Source organism: Cebus imitator, unplaced genomic scaffold (assembly GCF_001604975.1).
Source record: "Cebus imitator isolate Cc_AM_T3 unplaced genomic scaffold, Cebus_imitator-1.0 Scaffold283, whole genome shotgun sequence".
NCBI classification, from domain to species: Eukaryota; Metazoa; Chordata; class Mammalia; order Primates; family Cebidae; genus Cebus; species Cebus imitator.
The window spans coordinates 2,666,458-2,685,117 of NW_016107598.1; the positions used below are offsets into that span (position 1 = coordinate 2,666,458).

General features: G+C 36.0%; 1 protein-coding gene across 2 annotated transcripts; it reads right to left on the reverse strand.

The window, feature by feature from the left end:
• Window positions 1–685: 685 nt before the first annotated feature.
• CABS1 (calcium binding protein, spermatid associated 1) lies at window positions 686–18,391 on the reverse strand. Of its 2 annotated transcripts, none has more exons than XR_005195917.1 (2): window positions 18,189–18,391; window positions 686–834 (listed from the first exon to the last, which is right to left on the reverse strand). XR_005195917.1 is itself a non-coding variant. In XM_017501649.2 (2 exons), the coding sequence occupies exon 1, from the start codon at window positions 2,758–2,760 to the stop codon at window positions 1,576–1,578; it is 1,185 nt and encodes a 394-aa protein (XP_017357138.1). In that variant the 5' UTR covers window positions 2,761–2,817; the 3' UTR covers window positions 686–834; window positions 1,457–1,575. The 2 variants fall into 2 exon arrangements, 1 of the variants encoding a protein (XP_017357138.1); XM_017501649.2 differs by lacking the exon at window positions 18,189–18,391 and adding an exon at window positions 1,457–2,817.
• Window positions 18,392–18,660: the final 269 nt, after the last annotated feature.

Consider the following 18,660-nt stretch of genomic DNA (forward strand, 5'->3'; position numbering starts at 1 on the left):
GAAAATGATACTAATTTTTGTCACTACTATGTAAAATGAAATTATTTACTTTTTAATTTTATATTGATTTTCTTTGTTTCAGAATTTTAACTATTCATTATGTGAAACCTATCGATATTTTTAACACCTTTTCAATGTGCTTAGATTTCTCAGGTTCATTTGGATAGAAATACAGCTATATTTTCTCCTAAGTTTTTGTATAGGTTTATTTTTTACATTAAAGTCTTTAGTCCATGTAGAATTTATTTTAAAGTATGGTCTTAAACATAGTTTAAAAATTTATTATTCCAACTTATTTTTTCCCAAATACTGATTGCTCAAGTAAGAGTAACTATTATATCCTACGTTTTTGAAGTCCACTTCACTGTATAATTAATTTTTGTATAATAATTTGTTTCTGAGTTTTAATACACTATCATGATTATTCTAGTCTATAGTTTATCTAATGGTGCAAATTCCTATGCAAGCCCCCCATACATAATGTCTTTCATTCACTCAGTGTTTTGGCATTGTTTTTATTTCATTTTTTTAATGTAATACAATGATGAATCTCTATAGAATAATTCTACTTCTGATGATTAGAGCTATGTTATTCCTTAAACAAACAATGCATCTTCATTTCTCTTTATTTTTTCTAATTTGAGAAGTCTGTACTAGAATATCAAACACACCTACGCACAGTAAATTAGTTGCTTGCCAAAAGATTTATTGAAGAACATCAGCAAAGTGAAAACAGACCCTTTTAAGTAGTCTGCACCAGAAAAGAATGAAGATTTATGTCCTTGAATTGCTAACAAGAATCATAAGAAGAGTGTGATATTCAGTGATTATGACCTGGAAAACATGAACAAAAATTTGGAACACATATTTTAACAGAAAGATAATTAAATTGATATATATGTTTATAGAACATTTTTCTGACAAATATGCATATTTGTAAAATATCATTTTGCTTTAGTTTGTATCTAACATGTGCCAAGAACCCTATCACAAATCTTATGTATCTTACATGTAGGTGCTAAACAATTACTGAAGTGTTTTAATTCTTATATGAGCAAGGATTAAAAATTTTTCAAATAGAAGAAAATCATTGGTGAAATACTAATGAGAAAATTATTTAGAACAAGCAATTCGGGAGAACTTTTTAGTGCTATGGTAATGTTTTTGAGATGTTAATTTGATTCTCCTCATATCCTTAATTCTCACTAAAATATAAAATTAACTATTAACTAAATGATATGCACCACTAAATGTTGTAGGAAGTGGGCTTTTACATTGCTCTGTCTTCATACTCTCTGAAGGCTAGGCTGAAAAATTTTACATTAAGTAATTGTTAGACTACGGAAACTTTGTGATACTAGGGGAGCTATCACACTGCTTCTCTTTTTAAGCTGCCTTAAATTTGTTGGATGAGCTGTAGTCCTAAGCATCTGCATTTATTAAGTTGAATACTTGCCTTCAATGCCCACATTTTTTCATTTCTATAGGTTTTTGCTTGTTGGAAAAGTTTCTTCGATGTTAAGCCTAACTTGCTGGGTTATTGCACAGTTCTACATGGTATCCCTCTTGCTACTTTCAAATCATGAACTCATCTGGATCTTCTTTCAGTAGTTCAAATATCCCCGTTCCAGTTGTGGAGTTGTCTTCCTCATAGTTTGGGGTGTCTGATACAGAGGTAGTTTCAGAAAATGGCTCAGTGATTTTAGGTACAGCCTCTGTTCTATCAGTTTCAGACAAATCTGTAGATGATTCTTTCGCTGTGTTTGTAGCTATTGATGCAGGGACAACAAAGTCATATCTGGATTCAACAGCAGTAAGCAAAACAGAATGGGTCTCTGCTTCATTTGCAGTATCTCTTTCCATCCAAATATTGGCTCCCTCGGTAGATTCTTCATCAGTTAGCAGGGTATCTTCCTGGTTATCTCTGTCTTTTTCAGCAGAGGTAGTGAGTTCAAACACAGTGATAAACTTTTCTTCATCAGATTCAGTTAATGCAGCCACAGCACTGGTGTCATCTTCTGAAACACTTAAGCCAATTTTGGTTATTTTCTCTTCTTTAAGGGTAGTTATGTCTGGAATAGTAGTGAAGCTTTTTTCAGGAGCAGAAAGGATTTCAGGCTCAGGAATAATGGAATCAGTGATCTGGAGAGCCTCTTCAGCAGTGACATTGGATTTGATGGGGGAATTATAATTGTTTATATCAACTTCATCCTTTTTATGTGGAAAGGCAGGAGTGTCAGCAACACCGGCACTGCTGTCCTTTAGTGTGCCAGAGGCTTCAGATGTTATTGAGATCTCTGCATCTCCTGTGTCAATGGTAGCCAAGAAGATATCTTCTTTTGCTATGTCAGTGGAAAAATCGATTAAAGAAACGGTAGCAACTGGTGATGAAATATTCCCAATTTTCACTGGCATGAAATTTTCAGTAATAGAGTCTCTTTCTATGGAGTTCGTAGTGCCAGTCAGAGAGGTAATTTCTTTCTCTAGGTGAGTTGTTGACTTAAGAAAGTGGGTCCCCATATTGTCTTCTGATTTGAGTTTTTCCTTTGTAGGTGTAAGTTTGTTGCCTGTAGTTGTTGAAAAATCACTTTCTAGCATATACTCATTTACTGAAGTGACGTGGTCTCCTTCTGAAGTAATAGTTGTTTCTGATTTGGGAATAACGTTGTCAGCCCCAAAGAAAATAGTTGCTGCAGTTGGTGTTTTACTGCTTTCTGTTGGAGGATGAGAATAAATTTTAGGCAAACCATCTTCAGCCATGGGGTGAAGGAGCACTGTACACTCTCAGAGGTCTTGCTTCTGGGCTTGGTGGTGTCTGTAGGCAGGAGAGCAGTGTTCATCAGAGTGATTAAAGCTTGGGTCATCATGGTGATTGTTGCATCAGCTATGGAGGCAATGGCACTGGCTCTCCTTGGAGGTTGTTTCTGTGTTGTGATTGGTCATCTGATTGCAGGAGTATTGATGTTGGATGAAAAGACAGTAGAGTCCACTCTGATTATGGAATCAAATTCACAGCCAAGCATTTCAATTTCATGGAACTTAAGATTTACCATGTTGCAGATTATAAGGAAAATGTCTCCTGATATGGAGGTAGGGTCACTTGAAATAGGCATAGCAGAGACTGCCAGGTATCTTGTGGGTTTAGTATTAGTAAGAAAAACTCTGGAAGCTGCAAGTTTATTAGCATCAGCTTAAAGTCGTCTGTCTTCCAAATAAGTAACAGAGTCTTTTTGAGGTAAAGCCATTTTCCCTTAAGATTCATGGTATTAAAAAAAATTGGTATCTAAAAAAACTAATGGTGTTGTTGGCAGTAAGTGTAGCTACAGAAGATAATTAGGTAGCAGGGAATTCAGTTAATTCCATTCTTCATAACAGGAAGTCCCACATTTTCAGTAGAGATAGTAACAGTTATTGGCCTGTTAGGGTCTTTACTGTTTTTTTCTTCATTGCATTTCCTACTTCTTCTTGAATTTACGTGAGTAACAGTGAGAGTCTAAAGTTTTGTATGTTAAAATTGTTTTAGGAATGTTTTTCTATATTGGCTGTTATTTTAACTCCAAAATGCAGGAAGGGTTATCACTGGCAGAAAGTTAATATTATGTGTCAAAATTCACACAGAAATAAGAATCAAGATGTGGATAACTGCATTAGTTTTAAGAACTATATTTTTAATTTCAGAGGGAGTTTTCTAAATAATTATGTTAATTATATCAAACATTGTCATCGAAACATTATTTACTGAAAATGTGGGACTTCCTGTTATCAGCCTTAAGGTTTAGCTTATTTAATTAGATGAAAGCAGATTGCAGTCTAGTGTTAATGCTACAATAAGTCTTTTTCCAGTGTTGTTAGAAGAAATTGAATTTTCATACTCAGACACAACTAAATCTGAGAAAGGGCAGTAGCATCAGCCTGAATAGTAAGTTCGATCCCAAGGACAAAGAATTATTCTTTATTAAATATGAACTCAACCTCAAAGTTTTCAGCTTTCTCTCTAGACAATTAGCCTGGTTGCAGATATATCATCACTATTTGTAAAAATATGTTTCTAAACAGAAATGCCATCAGTTCCTGTGCCAGTAAAGAAAGCCACAGGGTAAAGTCATTCTCTGAGTAAGCTTACTTAGTGGGAGGATTTTCTTAACTTCTATTTTTGTCCCCCTTCATCTAATGCTTATAAAACTTAATTCAGAATATATGCTATAAACAGAAGACTTGGTACCTACTTTGGGGGAGGGTTTTTGGGTACAAAAAGGAAAAAAGAAGATGGAGAGGTTACTGTATATTTGCTAGAAGATATCTTGTGAGACTAAGTATTTGTTATGATAAGAGAGTCAGAATAAGCTATAAAATATGTAGTTTTATGAGCATTTCATCTCCAGTTAGATATGTCAGTTGAAATAATTATATCATCTTCATTGATATTAATTTACCTAATAGTCTTTAATTTCAGGAGTTACTTTTGTGATCACACCAACTCTGCTTCCACTAGTATAGCTGTGAGGAAGGATCACACTGATTGCAGCATAATTGTTCCCCCTCTAAAGGAAATGCTATTAATATTATCTATGTTTTCTAAAACACTGCCCTTCAAAAGAACACTTTAGATTGAGTGTGTGTCATCCATCAAAGAGAAGAAAGCATATGGTAAAAATCCGGGAACTACAAGAATTTTAGCTGTCTTGAGGATGAAACTGGAGTTATGTGCTCTAGAGAATGCGTAATAGTATACTCCTTTTTGACCAAATGATCACTGTCATTGAAGACATTATCTGACTTAAGGACAGAGAATCAGATTCTATAGATCAGTTTTATTTAACCTGAATGGTAGTTTCTTCCATTGTTGGAGTATCTATTACACTAATGGAAACATTTTGTCTTTTTCGAAAAAAGTATTAAATTTATATCTATTGATATGTGTTTCAGAGTATATTCCTTACATTTAAGCGAAAAGGTGAAAACTGCTAATAAAGGAAGAAGATTTCCGAGTAAAACCCCAGGAAGGTCATTTGGCACGCCTTTGATTTTTTCAGGGATACTTGACTAGGAAAAGAGTCCTTAGAAGCAGACTTTCAAAATACCAGTGTTACAGTGACGTCCACATTGAGACTTTCCTTGTGTGGAGAATATCTTGAGATCCATCAGAAGAAATGCCAAGTACGATTTTAAAATAATCAACTGTTAGATAAGTAGTGTCTTCTATGAATACTAGAATTCCTGTTTAGAAAAAGCCTGCATGTATCTTCAGAGTTTATAAATTTACTGGGAAAATAAAATGAACCTTAACTGAGGTGAGTATAATCATAATGAAGCCACTAAAGAGGTTCCAGTTTCAATATTTTCACTCACAAAATAATTTTCATCTTCAGAAATAGTGAAAGAAGTGAGAGGAACAGTCACATTTTGGGATTTGGTTATGTCAACATCCACAGTTTTGTCCTCTTCCCCTCAAGTGTTTGGAATGTTGGATGCATGACTAAAGAAATTGTTGAAGTGTATGTTGGTCTGTGAGGTAGCTATTTCTTAGCTTCCGAGGAAGATGACATTTATAGCAGGATAAGTCACAATCTTCATATCTACTTTGTTGTTTGTAGGATCCCCAGGGCTATCCTTTGGAGTAATTGTTTTTACCCGGAACTGAGAAATATCATCCCTAATTAAAGTGTTTTCTTCAATTTCCTTGTTAGCTTGTGGAAAAACAGAAATTTCTTTTAGTCTATGTAATACCTTTTCTATATCAACAGTGGATTCATGAGTAACATTAGTGGTTTCTGAAGGTTGATATTCAGTATTTGCTTCTCTGCTATTGGCTATATTAAATTCCAGCTGAGGATTTCCTTCTACCTGGAAAATGATCTCTCTGTAAGATGAAGATTTTTTTTATCAGTAGGAATAAAGGCAATAACTTGTGTTAGCAAATTTGAGTCCCTGGACATGAAGTTGGTTTTGTGAGAAACAGCTCTAGCTGGGAAGGAATCCTTGGGTGTGGGAAAGCTTGAATAAGCTGCTACAGGGACACTGTCATAATCCTTATTGACTGATTTGTCACCAGCAATGAGATTCATTCATAAGAGTTTTGGTCAGCATTTTGTAGAGTTTGCTTCCATCTGGATAACTGGATCATTTCCTATTATTATATTTCCATCTATAAGGTGGTTCACTTAAAATTCATTAGCTGTGTTTTTCACTGTAGAAGCTTTAGTTATTTCTCTTGTGTAATAGAAATTCAGATCATTATATTCATTAGAAATAAAAGTAGAAAGCTTGGTGCTTGTTTTCTTAGATTCTGAATTTTGAATTGCAGAGGCATTAAAAATTTTGTCCCTGGTAACAAGAGTAGCAGATGTGTTAGGTTTGACATCTCGATGTTGTCTGAAGAGTCAGTGTAATCAACTTGAAGAACAATACAGACCAATGGAAAAATGTTCAGGACAATTTGACTTTCAATGTTTTGTCTTCCTTAGATAACACCTTCCTTAAAGTAAGCAAAATCTGTTGGCATAGGCTCTAATGCTGCTGAAATTAACGTTGCTGGATGGTGATGTAAGTTTTCCCCTTTTGCAAGTCTGGTGGCTGCAGTTTCTTTAGTATGAGAATTAGTAGTTAAGATGTGAGTTTCAGGTACTCTAACAGATGTAGGTTTTAGAGACATGTCACTCTCTGATGGAGGGCTGAAATGGTCATGTTAATTTTGTTCTCAGTGGAGATAGCAGGAACATTTGGTTTAACAGAAGACATCTTTCTCAAAGGTGAAAAAGTAAGAGCTGTGTTTTTATCCACATTGGAAACCTCATCATTAGAAAGCTGAGCTAAAGGAAAATCACTAAACCTTCAATCAGATGCCACAACTATACTTGTTTCATCTTCAGCAAAATCAGATATACTGGATATGATAGTGTCTGCCTTGCTGGGTGTAAATGTCTTATAAATGGTAGGTGATATGTTTTCCCTGAACAAGTTATAACTGCTTTTGATAGCATGATTAGTGGTATCAGTTGTGAATTTTCTGTTGTCAACTACTGGCTTTACACATGAAAACATGGAATACTCAATTATTTCATTTCTAAAGTCAGAGCTTTCAGAGGGAATTATGATATCATCACCATTTATGGTACCTTTTTTCACAGATGTTTTGTCATAAAATCTAGAAGGATTCTTACTTGCATTGATTAGGAAGCGAGTTGTGGTTCTCTGAGGTTTGATTTTGACATTGACATAGGGATCTTTGAAAAGCATGGCCTCGATGTCAGAGTTCTTGTTTTTTTGTCTAGGAATTATGGCTTGGTAATTTTCTTTATCTTTGAACTCTGATGATGTTGCTTTTGAGAGACTATCTGAAGTAGCCACTGTGGTATATAGTGCATGAGACATATGTCTCTTAGGAGCATATCTGAGTGTACACATTGTTATAAAGGAATTATTTGCTTTATCCTCTAATTCCAAGACAGAGTCATCTGAGACATATTCAGAGCCACTGTCATCAGACATAATAATTATATCATCTGCATACGCTGGAGTGATTTTGCCTTCAGAAGAAATGTCATACTTCCTTTCTGAGATGTCTTTTATAAAATAATTTCTTTCATACTCAGCAGCTTGCTCACTCTCTATAAAATCATCGTGCTTAAATATATTTCCTTTAAAAGTGCTTGCCATGTCTTTTTCATAGGTAATGGTAATGGGCAAAATGATAACTTGGTCAGATGGAATAATTATTTCCTCAGGTAGAAAACTATAATTAATCTTCTTTGTGATATCTTTCCCCATGATAGTAACAGGAGTGAGTTTGGAATATTTGAGAGTACCCATGGATGTTGTGAAATCAGAAGGAAGAGTTAGTCTCCATTTTCATATTTCATATTTCAGTCTCCATATTTCATTTTTTGGCTTTTAGGGGGAATGATGATTGTGTTGTTTCCAATTAGAGGGCCATTTTCCAGATTTGTTTCATCTAGAAATTCAGGTAAAAAATTTCAACTTGGATCAGTTAGAGAATAAATCATGAACCTTGGAGTCTTAGTGTTAAAGTTGGCAGTAAAACCTTTGAGGACAGTAGTATCATTGCTAGGATTTTCCTCTTTGAAGATCAGGCTTTGATGTTTTTTTCTGGTACTGATATCAGTTGGAGTTCCTTGAGAAAAATGTTCAGGGACTGCAGCACCAGCATCGAATTCATGGGACTCACGTGCATTGGAGTTATTTGTGTCTATGGTTTATTCTGTAAGGGGACCACTTCTTTTCTCCACTGGCACAAAAACATAGTTATCTGCATCATATTCAAGGGCACTGTTGCCAGGCATAATAGCTATCATATTCTCATTATTTGGAATATTTCTATCTGACAAAGGGGTGTCATCTGCCTCTTTTGAAATAAGTTTTCTATAAAAGGAACTACTTCAATTGATGTATCTTTCCCTATAAATGTCGTGTGCCCATATCTCCTGTTATAAACAATATTTTTCATACCTTTTGCTGAAATAATGGTAGTAGGCAAAAGTTTGAATTTGTCAGATGAAGAATTTCTTTCTCCAGGCATAATATTATTATTAGTCATTGTGGTATATTTTCTCATTTTGACAACTGGATTAAGTTCAGAGTTCTTAGAGAAAATCAAAAATGTTGTGAAATTAGAAGGAAGAAGAGTTGATTTCCAAGGTAGGACATAAGTTCCAGTGGGAGTGTGTATAATGGTCCCTCCTTTAGGAGTGACTTCAGGAGAAGATCTTTGATCATTAGACCTAGATACTTCTGGAAAACTTAATAGGAAATCAACTGAAGAGATTCCTTTTAAATTGGGATGTCCCTGAGATTTAGCAAAAGTAACATCAAATTTAACAGGGAAAGAATTATCTTCCAATATACTTGCTTCTTTTGGAAGAAAATTGCCTTCTTCAGAAATAGGAACTTTGTTTTCCACATTGTTATTACTCTTGGAGAGGGTATTAAGCTCAGTAACTGAGGGAAGGGGTTTCTTCATAGCTAGATTGAGAACTGTTGTGTTTGTAATGTGACTTTTGTCAAATTTAGCAGCTAGATCTTCTTGATCAGAGGGTTTGGTTATTTTTCTTTCTTCATAGGTCCTATGCTGAGAGATTCTTGTAGGAAAAAAGGCTTTTATTATTCTCTGAAGTTTAGAATATGTTTTATCTGCCTCAGTTTTAGAAATGGCAGTAGTTTCTCTGTTGACAGAAGATAGTGAATCAAATTCATTGTTTGTAGAATTGTCTGCAGTTGGAAATTCAGTTGAGGCCAGGGAGTGAGGCTTGAAGTCTGTTTGGTTTGTAATGAGAATATCACTACCTTTAATAAAATTAGCATATTCTGTCATTATCTCAAGCATGTCTGATCACGTAAGTGAAGAATTAATCAACAAGTTATTTGTTACTGTTACTGGGCCAGATATTTCAAGATTTTCTGTTGATGCTTTAGGAGTTAGTACAGCTTTTCCAGGGATTTGTAGAGCTAGCGATCCTGTAGACCTAACATTGTGTTCTCCAGGCAGCCTAGAATTACCTCCTTCATAACCACCCTCTGTGGAAAGAGCAATGGTATCATCCATTGAAAGGATTGCATTCATAGGTGAGAAAGAGGTTGAAGCTCTGCTGTTTAAAACTTCAGTATCTTCATCAGTGAAGGAAAGTTCACTATCAGGGGTGACACTGAATTTAGTGAAAGGAAAATTTGTGTCCTGTGAGGGTGTTCTGTTCATCACATTAGTTTTCCCTTTAACATTATTTACTCTGAATGGTAAGATATTTTCTGCTTTATGTTGAATATCAGTATTATAAATAGCAGACGAAGTGGCTTTCCTGTATAATAGGTTTTTATTTTTTGATGGAGAGTTGATCACAATGGGATCCATGGTTTCATCTAGGAACATCCTTTTCTCTTCCATGGTTGCTGCTATTCCTGAGTCTGGAACAAGGTTGTACTCCCTCTTTTTGTCTTCAGGGACAGTGGTGATGACATCAGCTTCTCTCAGAGAGTCCCTGTCCAGAATTGTTTTATCTAGAAATGTGTAAGAATTCTCACTTGTGTGAGTTAAGGGGTGAGTCATGGAGCTGAGAGCCTCAGAACTGAAATTGCTAGTGGAACTTTTGAGAATAATATCATCAAGATCAGAACTGTTGTGCTCTTCTCTAGACACCAAACTTTATAGTATGTCTTTAGTTTTGGTCACAGTTGGGGCTTCCTGAGATAGATGTCCAGAGCCATCAGCAGTAGAGTAGAATCCAAATAGTTTGGGGTTGTAAGTGAGAGTAGTCTTTTTTAATGATAGGGTTGTATTTTCTCTCCTGTGGTTCCAGGACATATTCATCTGTGACATACTCAAAAGCTCTGTCACCAAGCACTGTGCTTATTACATGGTCATTATTTAGAAAATTTTCATCTAAAGTAATATCTAAAATGTTTTCTGTAATGGGAGCAAATTCATTTTCAGTGATTATATCTTTCTCTACAAAGTTTTGGTGTGGAAATCTTTTACCAAACATAGAATTCAATTTTGCTGTTGTTGGAGTATTGGTACCAGGTGAAATTATGATATTACGAGTCCAAGTATTTCTTTCCTCAAATGGAAAATTATTATTCTTTGTTGTAGCATCATTTTTCATTTTGACAAATGGATCAAGTTCTGAATATTTAGATGATTTCAATGTTGATGTGAAACCAGAAGGAGAAAGAGTTGATTTCCATGCTTGGCCATGTGATCCAGTGGCAGAATTATGGAACAAAACTTCTGAGCCTGTGTCTTTATCTGGAAGAGCGGAGTTGTTAGCTTTAAGCTTTAAAATCTTCTCCAGAGACATGGTGGGATCAGCAGAAAGGATTCTTTTTAAGTTGGGAAGAAGTTTGGGTCCAGCAGAAATATTAAATTTACCAGTGAAAAAAGTATCTTTCAAAGTACTTGAATTTCCTAAAAAATTACTGTCTGCTTCATAAACATTGACTTCTTCCTCCTCACTGTTACTGCTCTTCCAGAGTGAACTGGGCTCAGAGGTTAAAGGAAGTGCCCTTTCTAAAGTTGGAATGATGATTGTTACATTTGTGACATGACTCCTATTGAATTTAGAAGCTGCATCTTCTTTAACAGAGTGCTTAGCCATTTCTTTTATTTTCAAAGGGAAAGTATGTAGTTGTTTGGATGAAAGTATTCTCATGATTATAACTAAAGGATGAGTATCTGTCTTAAATTTAGAAATCCCAACAGTTTCTCTCTTCACAGTGGGTTATGAATCAGCATCATCTTTTGTTGAATTCCTGGTAATAGTTGTTGAACTCGGAGAAGAAATAATTAAGTCCAAGGAGTGGGGCTGAAGGTCTGTTTGAATTTTGAGGGCCTGGTTTTCTGAAATGCCAGTTCCATTGATGAAATCAAGATATTTGGTCACTGCCTCTGATACTACTGATATTGACATTGAAGAGTTAGCCAAGGAGTTATCTCTCATTAGGACAGAATTGTCAGTGAAGGTGTTAGGGCTGAGGATTATACTTTCAGCAGTATGTAGAAATGGGAATTCTCTAGACAATACATTATACTCATCAGGGTGTATATAATCACTCCCTTCAAAACTGTTCTCCAGGAAAAAAGGAGTGGTATCAGCCATAGTGTGAGCTGTTTCCATCAGTGAAGAAGTTGTTGAGTCCTTGTGGTTTTTAGCCTCAGACTCTTCATCAACAAAGGGAAGTTCATTATTAAGGTTGACACTGAATGCAACTGAAGGAATAGTGACATCCTGTGAATGGTAACTCTCTGCCTTAAAAGTTTTGTTCTTATTATACTCCAACTTGGGTGACATGGTGGCTTTGGTTCTCCTCAGGATGTTAAAAGCAGTGGATGAAGTGTCTCTCCTGTAGGACTGGTTTCTGCTTACTACTGGAGTTGAGCTCATGGTGAGATCAGTGATTTCCCTTGGCAATGCCCTGCTTTCTCCATTGGTTACCATTGCTCCTGGATCTGGAATGTGGATATGTTCAATCTGTTTACCTTTAGGAAGAATGATGATGATGTCACTTTCACTTGGGCTGTTGCCTTCCAGAGTTTTATCATCTGAAACCTTTGAAGAAAATTTTTGATTTTTATCTACTAGAGGGTGAGTCATCATTCTGGGTGACTTTCTATAGGGCTTGGAAATATAATCTTTGAGAAATAAATAATCCTTGTCAGAATCAGGGTTTATTTCTCTGGAGCTCAACATTTGGTATTTTTGTTTAGTTTTGAGTTCTGTAGGATTTCCTTTCAATGGATTATCAGTGACATGTGCAGTAGACAAGGGAGTATAAGATCCAAATCCTCCATAGATTTTGTCTTGAGCAAAGATAGGTATTTTTGATTTGGGGCTCTTTCCTTCTTCTCCAATATAAAGTGTATTTCTCTCTGACACATAGTCAAGTGAACTATCGTCAAGCCCAGTGAAAATTAGATCCATATTATTTGGATTGTTTTCCCCTGTTGGAAAAAATGCATCTGGCTCTGCTGAAAAGTCCTTTGTGAAAGGAATTACTTCATATGGGGTTATGTTATCTTTTTCTACAGAAGCTACATATCTTTTTCCATTTATACTGTTCATGTCTTCAATAAAGATGATATTGTCAGGTGAAATGGTTTCTTTGCCAGATAGACCAGTTAAATCATTAGGTATGACAGAGTCTTCAGTCATTTTTATGTTGTTCTCGCCTATAATGAATGCTGGATCAAGTTCAGAATTATAGATTTCAATAAGATCAGTGGGCAAAAGAGTTGATTTCAGGGGTAATTGATATACTTTATCATAAAAGTTTGTGATGGACATCTCTAAGTAATAGTTATCAAGAGAAAATGAGTCCCTAACCCCAATCTTTGTCTGCTTTGTTGTGCTCATTGTGGAAGCAAGGTAAAATGTTTCTTTGGAATTTCCAGGTGGTTTCTGTTCAGCAGGTGCAGCATCAGGCTTAAGGATGAAAGGTTCAACTCCCACTGCATTTACATCTCTTAAATTCACTGGAATATTGGCTTCAGAAGTATAGGATTCATCTTCTACAACAGCCTTATTGCCACTGAGGAATGCATTAGCCTTAGTTCCTGCAGTAGCAATTTCTTTTACAGAAAATTTAATGAGTGCTTGATTTACATCATAGTTAGATGTTTTATTTATTCCTTCATTTTTGTGGATTACAGATTGAAGGACTATATTAGGTGAAAAGGCCCTGGTGTCAGTTTTTTCATTAATGACCTCATTTTCAGTGGTACGTATATCAGTGGCTATATTAATGGGTGTCTCTGAAAAAGTAGCAGGATCTACCAGAGGAACAGAAGAGGCCATGGAAAAAGGCCGAAAGGCACTTTGTGCTTTGGTGATTTCCCAGTTTTGGTTGGTGATGGTAGAGTGTTCACCCCAGGGCTCTGATGCCTCTAATGTCACCAATGTATCAGATAAAGATTCATCATTTTCAATAAGAGGAAGTGCCATTACTTTTTGATTGGGAATTAATAGAGATCTTAATTTTGTGGAGCTGAGGCCATCTATCTTAGGCATGGTAGTAACATTATTGTCAATGCTGTCAGACTCAAATCCAGGGTCGTTAGGTGAAACAATGCTGGCCTTGGGTGGCATTTTGGTGGCATTGAGCAGATTAAGAGAAGTCATTGAATTTGCTTTGATTATACCATTGGTAATTTTACTGACATCAGAGATAGTTTCCGTTTGGTAGGCAGCGTTCTGAGCCAATGAGTTATTATGATCCTTTAAAAAGATTGCTTCAGCTAAATCCATTTCATTTTCATTGACTTTTGATTTCTCCAGTGTGGTGATATCTGCCAACTCCAGGACAGCTGTGTTAGGAATATTGGATGAAATGCCTTTCCCGTAGAAATGACCTTGAGTTTTTATGGGAGTAGTGGCCACAGTATGATCAGTAGGGACAGCACCCAATGTCCTGCCCTCTCGCATGGTAACAATGGTCTCCATGTGAGGTACAAAGAAATATTTGATTTTTTCATTTTCTAAACCAGAAACTTCAGGGAGAATGATGATGGCATCATTTTCACTTAAAGCATCCTTTCCTGCAGATGCTCTTTCTAGAAACTCAGGAAAGAAAGTCTCACCTACATCAATTAGGGAAGGAACCATGGTTTTCAGATGCTGAGTGTTGAAATTTTTGGTATAATCTTTGAAAGAAGAGGCAACAATATTAGAGTCAGAATTTTCTTCTTTGATAATAATAGTTTGGTATTTTTCTTTAGTTTCAAACTCAGGGTGAGTTATTTGATACAGAAGTCTCCTGGAGGCCTCATCATTAGAGAAGGGTATATGTGATAGAAATCTATTGGGTCTTTGTGTAAATGGAGTAGGGTTTATAATAGGGCTATTTTCTTCATTTTCTATTTCAAAGACATACTTATTTGAAATATATTCAGAGCCACTTTCATCAGGTTCCATGATGATCAAATCCATATCATCCACATTATTTTTCTTTGCCAGAGTAGTACCAAGCTGAAAAATAAGGGAATCATCCCTTATTTTGTTTTCATATGCCAGTGAGAGAGGAGTGCCTATTTCAGATATATGATAATAATTTTTCTGATTTATGTCTTTAGAAGAAGCAGTAGTGAAGGAAGTCACAGGTATGATGCCTATATGAGAGTTTGTTATGGTACCTCTAGCAATTTTGTCTTTTTCTGTTGCTGAATCACTTTTTTCATCAGCATAGGATGAATAAGGATCATTGAAAGTTCCTTTACCAAGTAATGCAGTGCCTTCCAGAGCAGGGTTTACATTATTTTTCATTGGAATACTAAAATCTGATGTTGTAACGATAGAGTCTCTTTCAGGAGAATAGGTATATCCTTCCAGAACATTTTCTTTCATTATTGGGTAAAGTATATCACCACCAAAGAATGTATCTTGATCAGAACCACTATTACTGTTTCTTACAATCACTTTTCTTTGAAACTTGGGAGTAAATTTTCCAAGTAGAGGTTTTGAGATTTCAGCCCTATAAGATGATGCAGAATTCTCAAATTCAGGTGGATCAGCTCTGCCTTTGGTTGTTCCTCTGAATGTAGTGGAGTCGTATGTATTAGAATTAATAGAATACTGTTCAGATGGCAAATTGTTATGTTTAGGAACATTGTCACCTGCAATAGGTATGACATAAACATCCCTGATATTTCCTTCTTCAAGTGTGTCTGCTTCTTTTACCATAATGCTTACCTCATTTTGGGAGCCTGCTTCATAGTTCAATATAATATGTTTCTTGAAAAAGTTTTCCAATTCATTTCTTGGATTATAAAATATGGTGTCATTTCCTTGAGAGGGAGTGGTGATGGCTATTGTCAAAGCTGGGATAGCCTTATTATGGAAATAAGTTTTGGGTATTATAATATCTGCCAAAGAGGTCTTTTTTACAAGGTTTGTTGCTTGAGGATGAATGAAAGGGGCAACCAACTTCATAATGGTAGAGAAATTAGCAATTAATAAGGTACTATTATCTCTAGACACATTAGGATTTTCTCTGGACATGTTAAGTCCATCTCCAAGTTTATTGGGTTTATTATTGACAGTATTAACTTCATTCAAGGTCAGAATGTCTTTCTTTATTGGTGAAGTGGGAGCTATTGAAGCCACGTTTGTTGCAACTTTAGTGTTTTTATCCACATAAGAAACATCATCAGCTCCAATATGAATAGAAAGAGGGATACTTATTTTGGTCTCAGCCATTTTGCCTTTATTGGCAGGTCTCTTGACATTGCTTGAAGTGATGGCAATAGGGGATTGATAGGCATCTTGGAAATCAATAGAGTCTGGCTTGTCCATTGTGAAAAGTGATGGTTTGTGTTTGATGGTGTTCGAGGCAGCATTTGGGTCCTTTCTGGTGACAGTAAGTGAATTATCAGTGATTATATTGTAGTATATGCTAGGAAGTATAGGGTAATACATTCTTCCAGTTTGGAGGATGGAATTGCCAGGTGGAAGGAACACAGTGCCATCTACTGCCTTCACCTTCTGTTTCTCTGCTGCACTTTCGCCTAAACCATTAACTATTGTTTTGGTAGCCATTGGCTTAAAGTGTATTTTGTCACCTGTAGGATTAGTGACATCATAAAGAAGATCAACATTTTCTTTTCCAGGAGTAGTAAGGTCTCTGTCACTTATTGTTACTTCAGCATTAGGAATAATAATAAATTGCGATAGAAACTTTGTGATATCAGCAGCTGCAAATTCACTCCTTTCAAAGCCACTGTCTTCTGATTCAAAGTACTTGAAATTGTGTGCAGGTAGAAGGTCTTTTTTTTATTTGAAAAACAGCATCTTCTTCCATTACAGATTCTACTTCTGTATAGTGAGTTGATTCATCTTCATTTACCACTTCGTTGTCTATCAAACTTATAAATGGTTTTCTTAGAGTAAGAATACCAGGTAATTTTGCAGGTAGGGAGGTAATAGGTACAGAGGGTCTTCCTTCTGCCATGGTGGCTTTACTAATTATTAGTTCAGAGCTGCCAGCCATATTTGTGGTCCCTTTATCTGCACTGGCAGTGGCACTGTGTTTGTCATTGGGAGAGGTGAAATCAGCTGTAATTAAAGTAGACTGCAATGGCATGTTCAGAGGATCCACTGATACCTTATTGTATATAATGGCATCATTTATGAGATGAGAATTTTCAGCTACAGAATCTAGCATTTTTATCCAAGCACCAGTCAAAGAGTCATCTTTACTTAGCAGAGAAGGTTGAGCTTCATTATTTGGGGCATTAAACGTTAATTTAGATGATTCAGCTACTGATAGAAGAGTTTGTCCTTTGTTCATAAAAATGTCTATTTCAGGGTTAGGACCTGCAACACCATCAGCATTTTTGTCATCAGTAGAAACACTAGTTCCTTTCTTCGCAGAGATAGTAGATTTATCTGAAGGGGCAATACAGACCTTTGATGCTGAGGTCATGCCAGCTTCACTGTCTTTGCTAAAAGAAACAGACTCAACAGTTACAGGGTGAGTGACAGAAACCATAGGGCTGATACTGTTCTGGAAACCGGATGTTTTAGGTGCAGTAGTTCTTTCAAAGTCCCTTTTGGTTTGGAGGTCATTTGCAGTAATGGTGGAGGAGGTTCTATCATCATCACCTCTTATGTTAATGAGGTTTTTGCTGTCCATTGTAAAGGGCATTGTTTTATATTTGAATAGGAGATTAAACACATCAGAGTTGTCAGGAAGGAGAGTAATTTTGTTTCTTGCTGTTTTGGTGTAATCTTCATCAGGGTTAAGAGAGTAAATTTTTCTTCTAATTTCTGCTGGTGAAGTGTTTGAATGAATAAAGATGACTTCTATAACTCTGTCATCTTGGTTCATATTTGCAAATTCTTTGACCCTGGAAATAATGTTCTCAATTCCATAAGTGCTCACAGACTTAAAATTGTCCCTATCAGTTTTGAGTTGTATATTGGCAGGTATATTAGAATGACACTTAGTTATCCAGTCATTTGCTTTAGATTCAATTGCTTCAGCAGTATTGATATTGTAGGGCATAGTGATGCTTTCCATCTGAACAGTGTGTCTGGCTTCTACTATGGTACCTTCCTTTAAAGGCCAAGTTGTTTTAAAGTTAGTGTTAATAATTGGCTCTACAGTGTTAGGGTTAATGTAATGCTTTGTAGAGGTGGTGCCATTTGTTTTGGAAATCATTATGTCCCCCACATGCACTGTACTTTTAAATACATCTATCATTGTTTTAATATCAGTGGAATTACTGACAATATTATTGCTTTTCTTATACATTCTACCATTAAGAGGATAATTTGTAGTATCAATGGAATTGATATTGGAAATAGCTTCATTAATATCAGTGGCAATCATGACAGATTTGGTATCAGCCTTGTCATAATTATTCAGAATAGGAATAAGTTCAAAGTTATTGTCATTTTTTGCAGAGGAAATGCTAGGTACTTGAGCAGTAACTGTAGTCCTACCATCATTCTTTATATGTGTGGCCTCAAATCTGATAGAATTATCTTTCTGTGTAAGGTCAGGCTCATTGTTTGCAGTTTTGCTATATCTTTCCATATAAGTAGTATCAGTGATAATTATCTTGTTGTCCTCGAGATCAGGCATATCAAGCTGAGCTGTATGATCTTCTTGTAGAATGTCTGTGGTATCAATTTTTGCTGTATTGCCTTCTGTCATAAGGGCTGAAGTATAAAAAAAGAACATACTGTCTGGTCCTGCCTCTTCTTTATGAGTACTGGTACCAGTTCCGAGGAGGTTGTTTGTATTCGATATGGCAATGGTATTCTCACCTGCTGAGGGAGTGAACTTGTTTTTAGCATTTTGGATGTATGTAGCAGGATTAGGGGCAAAGAATAGTTTAGATCTGCCAGTGGATGGGAAGAAGTGTTCAAGACTCTGAGTTGCTTTGGAGTCTGCCTGAAAGTGAGAAATAGAAGTGGAATCAGACTTGTACTGATAGGTGGTCATGGATACAGGTTCTGCAATGCTCTTTCCCCCAGAAACAGTCATCCTGTTCTGTGTTATTTGGGAGTTGGGTGCCAAGTTGGAAATTATGGTATTGGCAGCAGAATTATCTTGCATAGCTTCAGAGGAAGGTGAGGCTTTGTTCTTTGAAATCTCTGCCTAAGTTGAGTTGCCTATTGTACCCTTGACAAAAGCAAAACTAGTTGAAGTCTG

Coding starts and splice junctions, on each gene's coding strand:
- CABS1 (XM_017501649.2), bottom strand. CDS start 2,760: ATGGCTGAAGATGGTTTGCCTAAAATTTATTCTCATCCTCCAACAGAA.